This window comes from Hippopotamus amphibius, chromosome 10 (genome assembly GCF_030028045.1).
Source record: "Hippopotamus amphibius kiboko isolate mHipAmp2 chromosome 10, mHipAmp2.hap2, whole genome shotgun sequence".
NCBI lineage: Eukaryota > Metazoa > Chordata > Mammalia > Artiodactyla > Hippopotamidae > Hippopotamus > Hippopotamus amphibius.
In genome coordinates, this window is record NC_080195.1 from 11,101,658 (window position 1) to 11,121,334 (window position 19,677).

Consider the following 19,677-nt stretch of genomic DNA (forward strand, 5'->3'; position numbering starts at 1 on the left):
CTTGCTGGAGTCAATGTCGTCTTACAGGAGCAGCTGGTTTCCTTGGCCCCCCCAGGAGCTGAGGGCACCTAAGCAGATGCATTTTCTCTTCTCTGATATTGTGAGAGTGCCAGCCCTGGAACCCCGGGAGCAGAAAGGCTTGTCCCTAGAAACTAAGAGGACTTGTCACTGCTTCCAAGGCAGCCTGGGAAGGCAGCAACAAGCTTAACAGTGCACAGCATGTAGGAAGTAGGATGGAGCACAAAACAGACAGATCAGGAAGCGCTGAATGCAAATGAGCAATGGAGATGAGAAGGAAAACCCGAACCAAAATAAGATAACAGCCCTTTCAGACATCTAAGTACAAAAAAAAAAAAAATTGCGGAACAACAAAACCAGTAATAACAACCAAATGCAGGGGAAGAGGGCATAATTTAGAAACCAAAAAAATATAATAGATCAGAGGGTGGTCATTGTTGAAATCCAAATTAATGGTTTTGTAGACCAAACAGAAGAAATGACTCAGAAGACAAAGTTCCAGGTAAAATTAAGAAGAAAACACACACAGACACATCCTAGAGAAATTCTTTATGGATAAAAATATTTTACAAGATTCTAGAGAGAAAAAAACAAGTTACTCTTCTTGGTACTTACAAAAGAAACAAATGTAAAACTAGTGAACTTCTCATCATCAACACTGAAAACTAGAAGACAACCGAGTAACTTCTACCAAGAGGAAAAAACTACAACCCAGGCGTTCTGTGTGCAGAGATGTCATTCATATCTTAGAGTAGTTGCAAGATACTCAGGGACGTGCAGAGATTCAGACTGTATCGCCAGTGTGCACCATCTGAAGTATTCAAGAAGTAATACCAACTGAATCAGAATCAGTACCTGTGAAAGGAAAGGAAAATGTGGTGAACCACCCACCATGCAGTGTTTATGCGGTCAAATCCCAAATGATGATGATAGAGTGAGTGGAAATGTGCAAGAACCACTGCAAGGGAAACCCTAAGAAAAGACTAGAAATAAAACTCCTCCCTTATCAGCAAAATCCTATAGTTGGAAGAAGCTGATAGGGAAATTAAAAGTGTTCCCAAATCTCATCTGAAGAGAGAGGGGGAGAAACAGGTATGGAATAGAGCTTTAGTGGAGGGGAATAATTGCTATCTTGCATTCATGTAATAATGAAAAATATGTATTTGAATATGAATGTCAGGAAAGGGAAGGTAATCATTAGTGAAATGAAGAAAGCACAATAGGCCTACCTAATTAGCAGGGGGAAAGGGAATGAACAGCAATCTGATCAATTTAGCAGAAAACAGCTCCAAGGAAAAAGAGGAAACAAGTAAAATCACAAATAATCATAAAACAAAATGGAAGAAGTGAACGCTACTGTATGACATATCACAGGAAATGGAAATGCACTGAATTTTGACACAAACAGAAACTACCCAGTTGATTTACAAACGTTACTGGTATTTATAAGAAACTGGCTTAAAATGGCAAGAAGTGGTTGAGAATAAAGAGATGGATATGAAGCGATGTCAGGTAAATACAAACACAAAGAAAGTGGGAATGGCAGTATTAATATCAGGATAGGTGGAATTTACAATTATAAACACCAAACAGGATAACAAGGACCACTAAGTAAATGATAAGAGACAAGAGGATGAATTACTCTTAAACGCCATGCATTAAACAATATAATAGCTAAATTTACACGGCAAAAACTTTTAGGGAAAAAAAGGTTATTAAAGCACACTTATTGTGGGATATTGCAGTCCACCTCCTTCAGAAACAGATCTAAAAAGACCAACAAAAACGAACTTACCCTATATCTTAAGAAATAAGTAAAATATCAGAAAAAAGAAAACAAAGGAAAATAGGAAGGAGTATACGATCATGATAAACTTAAAAACAAACAAAAAGGTGATTCTATAAAAAAGCCTAAGAAGCCAGAAAGCCCCTGATGGTCCTGATTAAAGAAGATGAGAACGCAAGTAAGTCGAGATGCTGAAGACATCATAACAATGAACAGGAACTGCTCCAAACAGCACGTTTTTTAAATCTGGAGAAATTTATGTTTTCTTAGTAAAATATGATCAACCCCAAATTATTTCAAAACATGGAGAAAACGCGTCAGAATCAGTTATCTCAAAAGAGATATGAAAGGTGATTAAAAGGAGCACCATTAAAAAATACTGGATAGGTTTCCAGGAGAATCTTATATAACCTTCAAAGTATAGCTAACTCCAAAATTCAAAAAGCTATTCAATACCAAAAAAAAAGAAAGAAAGAAAGAAAGGAAAAGAATAGAAAAGAAAAAGATGGAAAGCACGAAAATTCATATTGTGATGTTGACATAACCTTAACAACAAAACTTAATTAACATAGTACAAAACAGAAGCTATCTAGACCAAAATTGCATCTCAATATATATGGAATAAAAATTCTAAATAACTATTTGTATATAAGAATCTAGCAATGTATAAAAGGATAATGGTCTGGACCAGATTAATAACCAAGTGGTTACTAATCCTTGGTGATGATGCAAGGATTTTTCAATGTTAGGAAATCTATTACCATAATTAGATTAATAAATCAATGTAGAGAAGCATGATCTTATCACTAGATGATGAAAAGGTTTGGGATAAAATTTTAAGACCATTCCTTATTAAAATAAAACTCACTAAGTAAACAAGAAGGAAAAATTAAATGTTAGTTGTATAAGATGATCAATCAGAAAAATTAAACAGTATTCTAAAGGGTGAGATCCTAGGACCATTTCGGTTAAAATCAGTAACACAAGAAAGGTTCCCCTACCCTCATAATTACTGTGCGACATTGTTTAGACATTTTAGCAACTGTCGTAAGGCAAGAAAATGAACAATTGATATATATTTTGGAAAACATTAAAATTAGCACTTTTGTTAAATATCTGATTGGTTTTGTACATTAAAAAAGTGAAATAAAAAAACATTAGAAAAATTTTTTAAAAGTTTGAAGCAAATTGGTACTTGGGTAAATGCAAAATAAATATATAGACATCACTGGTAGTATATGTAGCATAATAGTTAAGAGTACAGATTCTGGATCCAGATGATATGTACGTGAGACCAACATCTGCCATTCATTAACCGAGGGACACATACAGATGGAAGGTGAGGGGATGGAAAAAGACATTCCATGCAAATGAAAATCAAAAGAAAACTGGAGTAGCAATAGTTACATCAGATAAAATAGACTTTAAAATAAAAAATGTTACACGAGACAAGAAAGGACATTACATAAAGATCAAAGGATCCATCCAATAAGAGGAGATAATTATAAATATATATGCACCCAGTATAGACGCACCTCAATACACAAGGCAAATGCTAACAACTATGAAAGAGGAAATGCAAGGCAGAAATAGAGACACAGGTGTAGAGAACAAACACATGGACACCAAGTGGGGAAAGCGGGGAGGGTTGGGGGGGAATGAATTGGGAGATTGGGATACCAAATTGTACACTCTAAGTATATGCTGTTTATTGCCTGCTAACTGTATCTCAATAAAAGTTCTTAAAAAAAAAAAAAAGAAACATTAGAAAAATTTTTTAAAAGTTTGAAGCAAATTGGTACTTGGGTAAATGCAAAATAAATATATAGACGTCACTGGTAGTATATGTAGCATAAAAGTTAAGAGTACAGATTCTGGATCCAGATGATATGTACGTGATACCAACATCTGTCATTCATTAACCAAGTGGCAAGTTACCTAATTTTGGCCAAGTAACTTGCTGGAACGAATTACATAATTTTTCTGTGCTTTGATTTTCTTCTATGTAGATTGTGCTTTAGCTTTCCATCTACAGTTGAGAATGAAATGAGTTAATATATGTAAACTGCTTAGAATAATGCCTGATGCATATTATATATCATTCCTTATTGTTTCTTATTAGACAGATAATTGGCTAAATTTGGAAGTCAGAAAAAATATCCTACCACAACGGCAACAAACACTATAAAGTTCTCTGGAACAAATTTTACAAGAGTGATATGGGACCTAACATGAAGAGATCTGTAAATATTATTGTGAGACAGAAAACAAGATCTGAATAAATGGAAAGACAGTCATTGTTTTTGGATGGGAAAGCAGATATCATGAAAATACAAATTCTACCAAAATAAATGCATAGAAGTCAAGGCTTATGTTTAATTGGAGAAAGTGATCTTAAAATTCGTGTGGGAGAAAAAATGTCAAAAATATATTTAAAAGTGAGGATAAAATGGCCTTACTATATATACATTTTTTAAAATACTATGAAGCCTTGTAATCACATCTATAAGATATCGGCATAAATAAAGACAAGTTGATCAGTGGAGTAGATAAAATTTCAGAAATAGATCCTAGTATACAGGGAAATTTAGCATAAAACAAAAAATGCTTTTTCTATTCAGTGGGACTTGATAAATGGTACTGGCACAACTGGTTATCCATCTGGAAGAATATAAAATTGGACCCGTATCTTTCAGCATATTCAAAAATAAATTAAGATGGATTAAAGACAAATGTAAAAAATAAAGCAATAAGAATTCTAGAAGTTAATTTGAGGGACTGAATAAAGTAGGAATGACTTGCTACATGAGTAGCAGAAAGCTCCCAAAACAATGGTTTAAACACCTAACAGAATTATGTTCTTACAAAACAAGAAGTCCAGAGGCAGACCGTCCAGGGTTTAAAGAGGCCATCCAGGAACCAGCTCCCTCCTATCTTTTTTGGCTCCATCATCCTTAGTGTGTGGCCTTTGTCCCACGAATCCCCACCTTTGCTGCATGTTCATATTTCTGTTGAAACAGAATCAAAGCAAAGGTGAGAAGGGCTTCTCTCCATTGGACTATTTCTTTTTACTCCCCAGAGATGTCTTCCTGCATCTCTTTTTTTCAGAACTGTTATACTTGGCTACGCTTAGCCACATGAGAAGAGAAAACAGTTACTATTTTTGCTTTCCAGCTTTTATAACAGAGGAAGGCAAGGGAAAAGTGGTTGTGGAATCTACATAGCCTGCCCCAGGGGCTGTATGTCCATCCCAAGAACAGAGGAGACCATTCTCACAGAAATAAAAAAACCAGGAAAAAAGCCTTATATGACTAATTTTTATTAAAAATCTTTTATATTATGTAAAATATAAATAATAAAAATACCATGAACAAAATTATTATGTTGGGAAATATGTTTATAATCCATGTGATAGATAAAATAGATATATATATATGTATACACACACACACACACAGAAACACAAACACGTATATATATAAAATAAACTGAGTGACTTTTACAGATTGAAAACAGAAAGACAACCCAATGGGAAATGGCTTGAATAGACAATTCACAGCACAGCAAATTCAAGTGGTCAGTGAACACATGAAAAGGTCATCAGTTTTCCTATTAGTCTGAGAAAGGCAATAGCTCATCCGAGCCCCTGTATCCCCCTGTACAGCTCGTGTCCCGACTTCCCTCACTGAGCACTTGTGAACCAGGTGACCACCAGTGATGTGCTCAGGAAGTTCCTCCCAGCTTGTAAGCAGAAAATGAATGGGAGAAGCAACTGTAGTGACAGGTGTTCCTATTTGGAATTCCGAACACATTTTTTTCAAAGAGACAGCCTTGTATGTGGAAGTCATGCACTAGAGTGTTCTTCCATCAGATGACTTCATATACTTGCGTGTTCCATCTGGGCTTCCTCCATGTTGTTTTCATGGAAAAATATATACTGATCCATTATCAACTTCTAAACGCAATACATTGATTCCTAAAGCGAGGACTTGCTGTGCAACTGTGAAGTTCTGGCTTAGGAAACAGCCAAAAAAAGACCAACTTGTGAATTGCATTGCACAAAACTTGACTCAAAAACTCTTATAAAAGTATTAAAATAAACACAACAAAATCCATTCACAGAATTAGAAAAAAAGAAAAGAAAAGGGAAAAAAGAAAAAGAAAGGAAAGAAAAAAAACAGTAAAATATTCACAGAAGTTGTATTTGGAGAGTGGGGCTGTGAGGGAAAACCTGCCAGTCTAAATCATCAAAAGGCAAAGGCAAAAATAATCCCTGTCTTGGAACCAACCATAGGAGTGGAGAGGAAAAGCACCTTTCCAGACTGGCAGATACCGTTTTTTATGTTCACACTGTCCTGATGGTTAGTTTTCAGTTCAGGATGAATTCCAGGCATGGTAGGCGCATGGCACAGTGTTTCTAATTTAGTTTAGGAATGAAATATAAACCAAAAGTTCCTGGTGCTAAAGGAAATTTTAACCCTTGTGACCGGTACTTTTACGAAGATCTATTCTCTTCCTTCGCCTCCTCCTTGGACTCATGGTGCTATTGTTCTCAGCCTTTTTTTATGGTCCACTGTGCTGCTTTCTTTCTGGCTCTGCATAAACTTATGGTTGGGAGAGTTCTGAGATCCTCTAAGTCCATTTTATAGATGAGGAAAACTGAGACCCAGCCTTGTGAAAATGCACACTCAGTCAGCAACTGGTGAGTTCCAGAGCCAGAAATAAACACAGTCAGATCTTATTATTTTTCTACTCTTTTACCTTCCTAATTTCCATGCAAAAGCTAAGACTGCCTAAGAAAACCACAGTAAAAAGCTAACCGTGTTCTTGAATATGCTTGCAACCTTGAAGTAAGCATAGAGAGCTTAGAGAGGTCATAAAAAGGACAAAACATAAAAGGAAAAAAAATGATAAATTGAACTTCATCAAAATTAAAAGTTCTACTTATCAGATAATGCCTTTAAGACAATGAAAAGGCAATCCGCAGTCTAAGAGAAAATTTTATATACATACATATATTTGAGAAAGGACTTTTATCCAGACTATATAAAGAGCTCCTATAAATCAATAACAAAAGGATTAACAATGAAATTTTAAAATGGTTAAAATTCTTAGAACTACACGGAAAATACACAAATGTCTAATGAGTACATGAAAAAGCACCATCAGGGAACTGAAAATTAAAACTACAATGAAACACTACCACTTGCCCACTAGAATGGCTAAAATTAAAAAGATGCACAGCACCAAGTATCTGTGAGGATGTGGAACAACTGGATTCTCATACACTGATGGTGAGAGTGTAAAATGTAAAATGGCAAGATTTGTTTAGAAACTGTTTGGCAATTTCTCATGTAAAGTTAAAAATAACATCTTCCTTTTGACCCAGCAATTCATATTCTAAGTATTTACATAGAACACATGAAACTTTATCTTCATTACAGCTTTATTCATAATGGACCCAAATGGGAATCTCCAAGTGAGTGGATGTAACAAACTGTGGTATAGTCATACAATAGAACACAACATGGTAATCCCAAAGTTGAGTTACGGAAACAAGCAACAATGTGGAAGAACCACAAAAACATTCCATTAAGTCAAAGGATCCAGAGTAGATACTGTATGACTCTGTTTATATTAAGTTCAAGAACAGGAAAAACTTATCTATAGTAAAAGAAATCAGAACAGCGGTTGCCTATGAAGATGGGGTTTGACTGCAGGGGATACGGGAACTTTGTGGATGTGATGGAGGTGTGCCCGGTTTAGTTTGGGTTCGTGCTGGACACATTTGTTAAAACTTACTGAAGTGTCCACTTAAGATTTGTGTATTTCGCTGCATGTAGAATTTACCTAAGCAGTAATAATTTTAAAAAACAAACCCCCAAACTAGGCATGTTCAAACAAGTGTAGTTGACTATGGAAAGTTTGGGGTTTGCTTTCTCTTTTCATCCAGCTTCAGCAAAAAGGACTTTTCACTTGGTCCTGGGACAGTCACATTGTCTCCAGACTGAACCACAACCATAGTTCTCTGAAAAACCACCCCTGCTGCCAAATCACTACAGTGTTTTGCTGGATAAAGACATTTTGCCCATGAAGATAATAGCATCCCCATCCGCTGCAGGACTGTGCTGACAGAGAGAATGCAGTTGGTGGCACATAGTTGGGACCATGACTTTCAAGTATTTTCATCCATTTCCAAGTAGAAAAACGGTCCATATTTAGCTCTTGGATATAGGTTACACTTTCGGCAGTTTTAATGTTGGAACTCTCTAAAACGGTAAATAGTTTTTAAATCTTTCCCCATGTAGTGTTCCAGCTAGGTCAAAAGAATTAAATTCCTATTTCTTAGATGTAAATCATGAAAGATGTGTGTATAATTTTAGAATATCACTAATAGCATTGGGCAGATGTAAAATAGTATTCATTACTCTGTTAAGATACTAATTGTGTGTCTCTGTACCACTTTATACTGCTTTGGAAGTGAAATGGAATATATCCATTTTTTTCTTACTCTTATTTTTATTTTGTTTATTTATTTATTTTTATTTTTATTTTTTTGCATTATGAAAATAGATTAAACATTCAGGCGTGCTGGAAATTGTGAAAGAGGAAAATTTGAGAGCCAAGAGTAAAATGCTTTTAATTTTAAAGACGGAGATTTCGTTTAGTCTTGGATGCCATTATAGTGAATAATGGGAACTGATCCTAGACTTCAAAAGAAATATGACCATATGGTCTTACCATTCAGCACTTAATGCTGCTATGAATTTCCAGTTCTACCCCAACTTTTCATTTCCCCAGTGTTCCCCCTCACCTCTGTCATTTTACAAAAACGAAAGGAATCTGAAACCCTTTTCCATGTTTTCTGAAATACTTCCTGGTGCTGAGAAAACCTTTTCTTTGTGAGAAGAGGTTTCATAAAGAAAGACAAAAACCTGAAACAGTCATCAGATCCCCTGGGCTAATTACTGCCACTCCACAAAGTTTATTCCTTTTAAATATGAACTCCTTAAAATGATTCCTTTAGAGATCAAAATGATGACTCCTTCTCAGTCACTACAAATGCCAGCGGCGGATTAAAGGATTTAGATGGCCTTGTTTACTCAACCTTAAATTTCTGTACTTGAAGACACGAGCTAAAGAGCTCCAGTTTAGCGTTGTTTCATGGGGATGTTTTCCTCTTAGTTTCCTCTTTCAGCTCTCCTGGCTACCTGATCCTTAACTAATTTTGGCTGTTAAGTAGGTAAGTGCCTCTCTCAGGCTTGGCAAGCCAGTCTGCTTTGTAGATTACCTGCCAGAAGGTGTGAGTAGATAGATGTAGCTTATGGCCCTCCTCCTCGGGACACAGTGGGGGTAATCCTCTCCCCCTGCCTCGGCCTTTATTGGTCTGATGTCCTGAGCCCCAGCTTTACTGCTTAACTTGTATCCGGTTCCTTGTCATGTTGCCAATTTCGGACCCACATTGTGAATCAACGTGGTGCCGCTTCAGTCACAATTATTAAACCCCTGCTGCTCCACGTCAAACCACACGCATATTTATACCAATACCTACTGCAGTTTGATTATCAGATACCAGCAGATACGTTGAGGACGTATTAGCATCCATCACTGGGTCTTGGGTTGTTCTAAAGAAATAATTGCTAAGTAAACAATACAAAGCGGATTCATTTTCAGAGTGCTTTTGAGAAAAACCAAGTTTAAAGTTATTGCTCTCATTACAAATGGTTGCTACCGTCAGAAATGCATTGTTTTGTGGTTGGGTATCTAAATCCTTCATGGTACAGGCTTAAGAAGATGCTTTTTCTTTGTAACTCAGCAGACTCACAGCCTAATTTTTCTCGTTTGAGCCACCAAGCCTTCTCTTCAGTATCCCTATGTTTGTCCTCCCCTGGAGGCTTCACAAATCTTATCTTGAAGAAAATGCGTATTCTCTAGGGCCTTTCATTCTAATCCTGCTGTCCCTGCTTGCAAATGCACTTGGGGTTTTCCCTTCTCAAGCTTCTCATCAAGTTCACAGTCAAGTCCCAACCACACGCTTCCAGTGACTGAGGTACATACAGTTCACAGCTGAGTTCAGGATGAATGCTGAGGGTGTAACCTGCAATCGCTTCCATTAGACTCATGTTTTGAGTAATAAATTGGATTATAAATAGGGTGTACAGTGGTCATTTCCTCTGTCCCCTAGAAATTCATGATTACCATTATGTGGTTATGAATGTTAACATCTCATGAATAGGTAAATTGAAAAGGCTGTTGAACATTGTTGAAGAGATTTACATTTTATAAAGAGAGTAAAATGGGGTAGGGAAAGTTAAGGTATTTCGTGGGATTTTAAGTTAATTTTTAAAGTGTAGTTTTGTGTAGGGTTTTGTAAGTGAAGATTTTACATCCTCATTGAAATTTCTACTGCATGTTCAAGGATGGGTATTCTGTTCAAACCACTGTTTAACCACAGATTTAACATGAGGAAGTTGTCCCGTAAAATATGCATTAGGACTCAAAGGGGAAAAGTTCCATGTATTTGTTTTACTCAGTGATCTTCTTATTTTACACACATAGCAAAGAAGGGAACTCCGGATACGATGGTGGTGACACCGACTGCACCAGCATTGAATAAGAGATGTTTGTCCAATTGGTAGTTTGGGGTTATGCCCCACCCCGGAGGAGAATTCTGTCAACCAAGGAAAATACTTAAAGACAGTTATAGATGATTTTATTTCTGTGTATTACATTTATATTGATTCTTCTCTCCATTTCCTACGCTCAGTTTTGGGGCTTGTTACTATAGAAGAAATAGATGCTTATTCTTCTTTTAAAAAATCCATAAATGATGAAGGGAAAGGGAAGAGATGAAGTGAAAGAAAAACATTGCTCCCATATTTCTTACACAACTGCACTTCTTTACAACAAATGAGGAAGGATTTTTAAAACCCAGCTTCTCCAAGAGATGGTAGTAAATTGAATCTCCAGTTATTGAACTGAAGCTATTGAACAGTAAATCAAGAAAACATATTTGTTTTTTTAAAAGAAGATAGATTCTCATTTTCCTTGCTGGTGTTTTTTAAATTAATGGAAATTATCACGCAAAGTAAAAATTCAAAACTATAAAATAGAAAATTACTGGTTTCCTTCACTTACAGCTCCTTCTGTATGACCCATCATGACAGTTATATAGCCCTCCTCCCCTTTATTCATGCTGAAAACCATAAGCAGTTATATAATCCGTTGGGTCTCTTTCTTAGTTTCTAAAAATCAGATCATACTCTACACACTGCTTTGCAACTTGTATTTTTTTTTTTACTTAAAATATACATAATAGGCTTCCCTCCAGAACAGAAGATGTAGGTCCAAACCCACTCTTTCTGCTAGCCACATAATCTTCTATGCAAGGAATATATAACTTATTTAGCTGTTCCCTTTCTGGTAAACATTCTAGTTATTTTAATTTTTGCAATAATGCCATATAAATATTATTTGTACATGTAAGTTTAAGGTCAGGTAATTTTATTTCTCTAGGATACAGTCTCAAAGGTAGACTTTCTGAGCTAAAGAGTACTTTAATAGAAAAATACTTTCAAAGACTAAAGCAGCATAATAGAAGGCAAAGAGAAAACTAATAGAATAAAGTAATAATGAATTTGCATAGCACACCCACGAATCAACTGCTTTTTAAGAGAACAACAATTCTTGGTTTCAGTACCAATTTTCAGTACCAATGACCTGTAGTCCAATTCCTCATTGCAAATTTGCAGTACGGTATACACATTTGTGGTGTGGTATAAAAGAGAACCAACAGATCATAGCAAGTGTTGGTGAGGATATACAGAAACTGGAACCCTCATACATTGGTGGTGGGAAAATAAAGTGATACAGCCACTGTGGAAAATGGTCTGGCAGTTCCTCAAAAGGTTACACATAGAATATGTGTATATGACCAGCATATGCCTCTCATAGGTATATATACACAAGAAAAATGAAAACGTGGCTTTCTATAGCCGCATTTTCATAGCAGCCAAAAAGTGGAAACAACTCAAATGTCCATTACCTGATGAACAGATAAATAAAATTGGATGTATCCATACAATGGAATATTATGTGGCCATAAAAAGAAATGAGTACTGACACAGGCTACAATATGGATGAATCTTGAAAACACTGTGTTAAGTGAAAAAATCCAGTCGCACAAGTCTACCTATTGTAGGACCCCTTTTCTTTGAGATGTGCAGAATTGGCAAAGCTATAGTGAGAGAAAGTAGGTTAGTGCTTGCCTAGGGCTAGAGGGAGTGGTGGGGTAAGAGAGGAAATGGGAGGTGACTGATCGTTGGTACAAGGGTGATAAAATTGTTCTAAAATTGATGGTGGTGATAGTTGCACACCGCAATGTGTATACGACAAACCATTGACTTGTATGCTTTAAGTAGGTTCATTGTATGGTTTGTGAGTTAATATCTTAATAAAGTGGTTTTGGAAAAAAGAACAAACAAGTGAAAGAGAGGGAAAGGGAAAAACCTAGACATTAGAGAATCTAGACATAAGAGGGGAGAGAATACCGTGAGTTCTCATGTTGGACCGTGCTTCTCCAGGTCCTGTAGTCCCCCCGTGTGACTCTGAGGCTAGTCCCACATGTCGTCATTTTCTTTGCAACTCACCCAAACATAGCGGGTGTCTTGCCTGTTGGTGAACATCACTCTGCACTGCAGCTTGAAAAAATCCCTTCTGCTCGGACTAGGTTATAGACACCATGGGAGAAAAAGGCCATTTTTTCCCCAACCCCCTTCTTTTATGAAATAGGTAGCTATGCTCAGTGCAAGTGGAAAGTGGTCCTTTCCATTTTGTCACATACCCTCGCTCATTTTTCAGAATGTGAACCATTTTTTTTAATGATGCAACCTGCCTGGGCTGTTTATTCAGTTTTTCTTTCATAGATTTTTCAAATTTATGAGTGTCATAAAACAAAAATGCCTAATCTAGTCCAAGCTAACCTTGCCTTTTAATCACAAGAAATTTCATCGTCAGATATACTTTATTCTTGCTGCAATTTATTATTTTGGGACTGTTTCAAATTGTAATGGGAAACTCTGTGGTTGGCCTTGCTGATCAAGGTTATCAAAATTCAATGTGCAGGAGATAAATACTGATTTCACCAGTTTCAGCCAACAGAATTAATATAAAGACTCTACAGAGCAAAGAAAGAAATCAAGGTAACGGTATTAGAAGCACTGCAAAGAATACAATCTGAAGAAACTGTGGAAAATAAGAATAAATGTATCCTCATCTCTTTCATGCTGTTTGAAGCCAAAGATGACTTTAAACAAGATGGTCATGTTTTAAGTCTGGTTCCAAAAGCATCTTTGCTGCCTTTTCTGCCTGTCTCTTCCCACTTTTCCACATTGACTTAAAGTCCTGCCCTAACAACCACATCCCAGCCCCAAACTCCCAGCTCCATGGTACCGTAGCCAACTGCCTCTTCTCCCAATCTGGAACCCTTCTTTTCTCCATCTTCTGTTTGTCAAAACCGCCTGTGCTTTCCGTAAGTATAGCCCATCTTGCTAAGCATTGCCGAATTGTAGGAAATCATCCAATAGACTAATGCATTCAAATTTCATAGCTAGATCTCCCCAGGGGTGTGTCTGCATTAAAACGAGGGATCCTACAAGCAAGAATCCTTAACCTAAGAGGAGAATCAACAACAGTGGAATTTGAAGCACTGGGCAGAGATAGTTTTGAATGAAGGAAAAGTCAACTTTGTTGGTGATATGGTTATTCTAAAATTATTTGAAAAAAATCCTCTCCCCACCTTCAAATTATACATTTCTCTATGATTATTACATTTGTGCAGGTGTTTGTTTTTTTGTCATTTTTCATTTTGTTTCCCTTTATGCCGGTCTCATTTACGTAAATCATCTCTTTTTTCAAATTTTTAAAAAATTTTTATGTTGAATGAGATTCTCTAAATTCTATAGTTCTTTACAATTTTCAAAAGATTCACACGTGTGATTTCATATAATTATATATATACTGCATATATATGTGTGTGTGTGTGTATATATATATATACACGCTGCAGCTTCTTTATCCATTGATTTGTTGATGGATACTTAGATTGCTTCATACTTTGGCAACTGTAAATAACGTTATTGTGACCATTGAATTGCATGTATCTTTTCGAATTAGTGTTTTCGTTTTCATTTTTGATATATACGCAGAAGTGGAATTGCTGGGTCTTTTGGTAGTTCTGTTGGTAGTTCTTTGAGACATCTCCATACTGTTTTCCAAGGTGGTTGTGCCAGTTTTCATTCTCACCAACAGTGTAGGAGAGCTCCCTTTTCTCCACATCCTCACTAATATTTGTTATTTGTGTTCTTTTTGATAACCATTCGGACAGTTGAGGTGGTATCTCATTGTGGTTTTGATTTGCACTTCCCTGATGATTAGCCACGTTGAACAGATTTGGCCACCAGCATTTCCTCTTTGGAAAAATGACTGTTCGGTTCCTCTGCCCGTTTTTTAATCAGGTTGTTTGTTTTTTTGATGTTGAGCTGTGTGAGCTGTTTGTATATGTTGGAAATTAACCCCTTATCAGTCATATCATTTGCAAATCTCTTCTCCCATTCAGTAGGTTGTCTTTTTGCTTTGTTGACTGTTTCCTGTGCTTTGCAAAAGGGTAAAGCATCCCTTAAACCAAGTCATGATAGCCCCGAAAGGTGAAAAAATGGAGTGATAAAGTGACTTGAACAAAGCCAGTAAGTGACTTTAACTTAAGTCCATTGGAGGTCAAGTTTAGTGTTCTTCCCCAAGAAAGCAAAAGTAAACTTTAACTCAGTAAGGAAATCTAACAGCTTGCTTTTTAGCTTGCATTTCAGAAACAGCCCTTAATAGTTTGAATCATTGCAAGACTAATTTCAGAGGGTCAGATGTTTAAGGAGTTTAGGATACACATATCAATTCATAGGAATGATGTGTTGGATATTCATTTGCAAAATGAGCTGTGTTTACATACCCAGATAACAAATAAGAAAGCTCACCATTTTCTGCTTTCCTTCACCCCATAGATTTTTGCATCAAGAGGGCAACAGTGTGAAAAGTCAATAACGTGGAAAATGTTTCAAGTTACATTTCAGAGATTAGAAAGGGAGCTCTTACTGTCTTTGAACTTCTCTCTTATTTTTACTCTCCAATGTGGGAGCCTCCCAAAACAGAGGAAAGATGCACAGGATCTTATCATTCATTTTCACCCTTTAAAAAATATTTTGGAAAACCAGTATGTTTGACGGTGATGTTTAACTGTTTATACCTTTATTCCCCCTCCTCATTTTAAATGTGATATATAAACAGGAATGGATAAGCTCTTTAAAAGCTATTCCATTAACTGTCCATGACATTGACCTTTTTTTTTTTTTTTTTGGATTTACTTTCATAAGCACAGTCCACACTAGTTCTTTTAAAAATGCTAACAATACTGTCTTATCTCATTAAGCTTGCCCATGTTCTCATTGTTCAATGGGTTCTCATTCTCTCCCTCTGTATTTTTGCTACTTCCTTTGTTTTTGACATACTTTTTGGTTGAGGTACTTATTCACATTGCTGAGATGATTTGTGGCTGATTGTAACAATAGATTTTCATTATTTATGAGTGTCATTGTCAGAATCCATTTGGAAGTCTGACCGAGATAAAGCAGATTCCAACTTCTGATCTGACTACAGCAATAAAGCAGTGAACCACAGTGGTTAAAATGGGCTGAATCCTGGAGGGTGCTAATATTTTTACAACCAAATATTTGCTATCTTGTGCATTATGTTTGATTCATTTCCTAGATGATTCAAGATATTATTTTATTACAAATAATTTATGACACCCTCTTTTAAAAAATGTAATGTATGTTATTTCTCATACCAGCCAATTAACTTTAAAATGTTCGTGGGTATAAGAGAGGGAAGTAGGAAAATGAAAACTGTGAGTAATGTAAATGCTTAATATCCTTAAAAGGTTCGTACTATATGGTAGCATTTAAATCAGTCTTGGTATATTATTATTCTTTACCTTTATTTTGATTCTAGTTGGTACCTAAATCTCAGACTCTACCATGCCAATGAGACAGGAAGTAGAAGGCCCTTGTTACGCATCCTCCAAGCAAACATTTTTGTCTCTTTTCACCCTTAGTATCATAAAACATAGGTGAAATTTCAAGCATAAATACAGGATTGGAAAAGCCATTAATAAGGGCCGTCATTTTAAAGTGTCACCTAATTTAAACACTTTTGCTTTAAGTTATTGCAGTGTCATGAGTTTTATTATGTTCAATTTATTAGTAAAAAGCCTTCAGGGTTCACAACCATTTATTTTGCAGGGAACTTGATTTTATCATTAATTTTTAAATACGTAATACTCCCACTTTATTTTTTAGAGTGCACTTTATTTGCACGAATTGGTTTACTCTGATCAATACAGATGTTTCCAGGTGTTTATTAAAGCAAAAAGTCTGGAAGGTCAGATGTCTGCACATTTTCAAGACCTCACACTCCAAAAGTTAGTGTGTGTTTGTACACACACACGATACATGTTTATGTTATTGGTTAAGTTTAGGTGGAAAAATATAATAAAGGCTGCCCAAGCTCCTGTCTCTAATTATTTCTGATTATCGGGTAACTTATTCTAGAGGGCAATCTTTTCTCTTCCGAAGGAGTGACATCTGGGTGGAAAAATCCTCATGTTTGGGGTGAGAGCCAGGACCCAGGAAATAATTCTGACGATGTCTATGGCTTCACAAGTCTGCTAAACAATTCTGTCAATGATAACTAAGCCTTTCTCTGGGTTGGGTTTTCATGGCCTGGGCCGCTTTACCTGCCCAGTTCTCTGGAGGTGTTCAGGAGCTGAAATAGTTGACAAAGGAGCTCTGAGCTGGGGTGGGTGAAAGGTCAGAGGTGGAGCCCCACCTGACCTTCCCCTAATTGGACCCACTTGACCATATGTCATGTGAAGCTAATGCAAACACCTGGTGCTGGGAGTGAACAATCTGAATGCTGAAGTGTTTATTTTAGGGAGATTTGGTTTAAAAAAAAAAAAAAAACCTGAAACGAAACATATACTCACTAGTTGTTATCTTTTTTTCCCCCTAATTAGGACAGAATTTTACCCTAAGGCAGTTAGGCGTTTGTGAACCAGCAGCTCGAAGAGGACTGGCATTGTGTGCGGAAATGGGGCTCCCCCACAGAGGTTACTCTATCAGTGCAGGGTCAGACGCCGATGCTGAGAATGATGCAGTGATGTCCCCAGAGCATGCCATGAGACTGTGGGGCAGGGGGGTCAAGTCAGGCCGCAGCTCCTGCCTGTCAAGCCGGTCCAACTCAGCCCTCACCCTGACAGATACAGAGCACGAAAACAAGTCGGACAGTGAAAACGGTAAGTTCCTTTGTATTTTTTTTGGCTTTATAATGTTGGCGTTCAGTGCTTCTGTCTGTTCCGGATGGCTCCGGAGGTGTGGCTTTCTTCCTTCATTCCATCTCTCCTTCTCTTTCTTTCTTCTTCCTTTCTTCGTATTGCAACGCAGTAGAACTCGAGAAATGTCCTTGAATGTTGCATTTTTTTTCCCCAGGGAAAAAATCAGTATTCAACATCAGATTGTTAAATTATGCAAGCAGTCTCTGTTGTGTTAGCTATAGTTTTGGAGAATGGGTTAATCGTGTACAGAAAAGAAAAACAAAGATTGGCTTTGACTTATCTTGGACCATGTCACCTGTTATCCTCGATGGAGTAGCAAAGCGAGTGGTGATAAAGCTTACCCCAGAGCCAGCTTGTAATCAAAGATATCTTTGTAGATTCGTCTTGAAAATATCTCAGAGAAGTTCCAGAATCTTAGAATGGATGAGTGAGCACACAGAATAGTTTATTAACAGGGCTCAAGTGATTGAAGAACAAATTTGATCGTGCTTTAAACTTACTAGTTGATGAGAGCAATTGAAATCTTGGTAAAGAGAAGGAATTGTGGCCTTTGATGTGCTTTGGGGACTGAATTACTCTGCAATTAAATTCATGCACAGAAATTGGATTTCAGGGTATCCAAAGAGCATACTGTAAGAAAAATATCTTTACAAAAATATTAGGAGTCTTTTCCTATTACCAATGCAGAATAAGAAACACTTAATTCATATGCAATAGTGGCTTTAAAAGAAAACTTAATGTTTAGTCTGTGCAGCTTGTAGGAAGAGTTGGTGCATCAGCACCAATGCACAGACGACAAAATGACATTGCACCTTCAGCACTTAATATTAACAATGCACTTGCTGCTTTAATCCAGTTATTAACGCTCTGTGTGTACGATGTATCAAAAACCAAAGAGAAAATCAAAATGGAAGAATTGCATGACACGTGAAAAGAAAGATGGTGTTTTACCAATGGTATTTCATTTTTATTATTTATTGAACAACTTGGCAGCTTTGCTTTGTGATAGGAAAGGAGGTCCATTGTCAGCTTTTAGTCGCAGCTCTGTCACCAAATGAAGGGGTAGCTAGTGCTTCGTTCTGCTTGTTACTTGTTTTCTTGTTATTCAGGAAAAAAAGTCTACTTTAAACCACCTGAAACAATATCTTATGGCAAATACTTTAGTGCATTAAACCAAAGTTAAAATCGGTTAATAATAGGCATTTAATATATGCATTTTGGAAGTGTCCATTCTTGGTGGAGGCTGGATTTATCCGCACCCAAAACAGGAAACAAGGGCAGTTCTGTCTGACAAAATGAGTCTTAGAATCTGACTGCAGCATTTTCCTCAGTAAAACCTGTGTTTATACCAGTTTTCACCGTGGATTCAGAAGTTTCTAACCTAAATCATAAGATATGGCATAAACTTTGCTTCCTGTCCATCTATATCTCTACATAACACTCTTCAAGCAATTGTAGCTACAGTGGTTATGTTCAAACGTATTATTTGACATTTGATTTTCCTAAAATACGTGATGAAATTTATGATGGTTTCAGAAAAGAACAGCAGAGAATGCAGCAGGACAATGCGTTCAGTTCTGACTTTCTGCGTCGTGGACGTTCCATATGCCTGTGCAGTCAGTACTGGCCCACACTAGGTCAGCTGGACCTGTCCATGCACAACCTTTGTAGCATCTCTCTCTCTCCATCATAACAAGTGTATCTTGTTATTGTATCTGTACTGGTAAAATATAAATTAAGTTTATTATGTTTTAAATTGTAGATCTGTTAAAACTATCTCACAATGAATTCCCAAACACATGCCGTTATAGTCTTTTCAGAAAACATACAACTTAGAAAGTTTGCCACCTTTAGGTAACAGTATCTAATATCTAAATGATGGGGGCAGGGCGAGCCTGGCGACTTTCTCCCACCACTGCCCCCTCTCCATTTGCATGGATTAGTATGAACTAGAGGAGGAAGTTGTTGCCCCAGGAATCTCCTAGTCCCTGTTCTCAGAATGATGTAAAGGCAAGAAAAGTTACAGTCGTCCATTTCTTCAAGTGGTTGTTCTGAAGCACAATGAATAGACACAGGAAGAGGGTGTCAAGGGCCTTGCCTTGAAATTCAGAACATTTGGTAGCATTTGTTGAGAGTAAACAGGTCAGCCAAGTTAAGAGTATAAAGTGTCAAAAACAATGTTTGTTGAGCTGGGCAAGTGATGACTTACACTTGCGTTTACTCTTTCCCCAAGGTTTGACTGTGGTTGTTTTTTGAAACAACATTTTGATGGTCTAAGAACTCCAATGAGGTCAGCTTAGGGGAGAAAACAAAAGAGGAAAGAAAATAAATATGACCTCTTACTGAACATTGGCTATTTCATAGATTTCATACATGTGTCCATAGGAACATTGCAGACTCATTTATTCTGAATTTTCAGTGATGAGTCAGAAAG

General features: G+C 36.8%; 1 protein-coding gene across 1 annotated transcript in view; it reads left to right on the top strand.

Annotated features, from left to right (window-relative positions):
- The window catches only part of TENM3 (teneurin transmembrane protein 3), a 592,830-nt gene that overhangs the window by 160,202 nt on the left and 412,951 nt on the right, over positions 1–19,677 (top strand). The window contains exon 4 of the mRNA XM_057696894.1: positions 16,926–17,204. Coding sequence (XP_057552877.1) covers positions 16,926–17,204 — 279 coding nt within the window. The remainder of the gene's footprint in view (positions 1–16,925; positions 17,205–19,677) is intronic.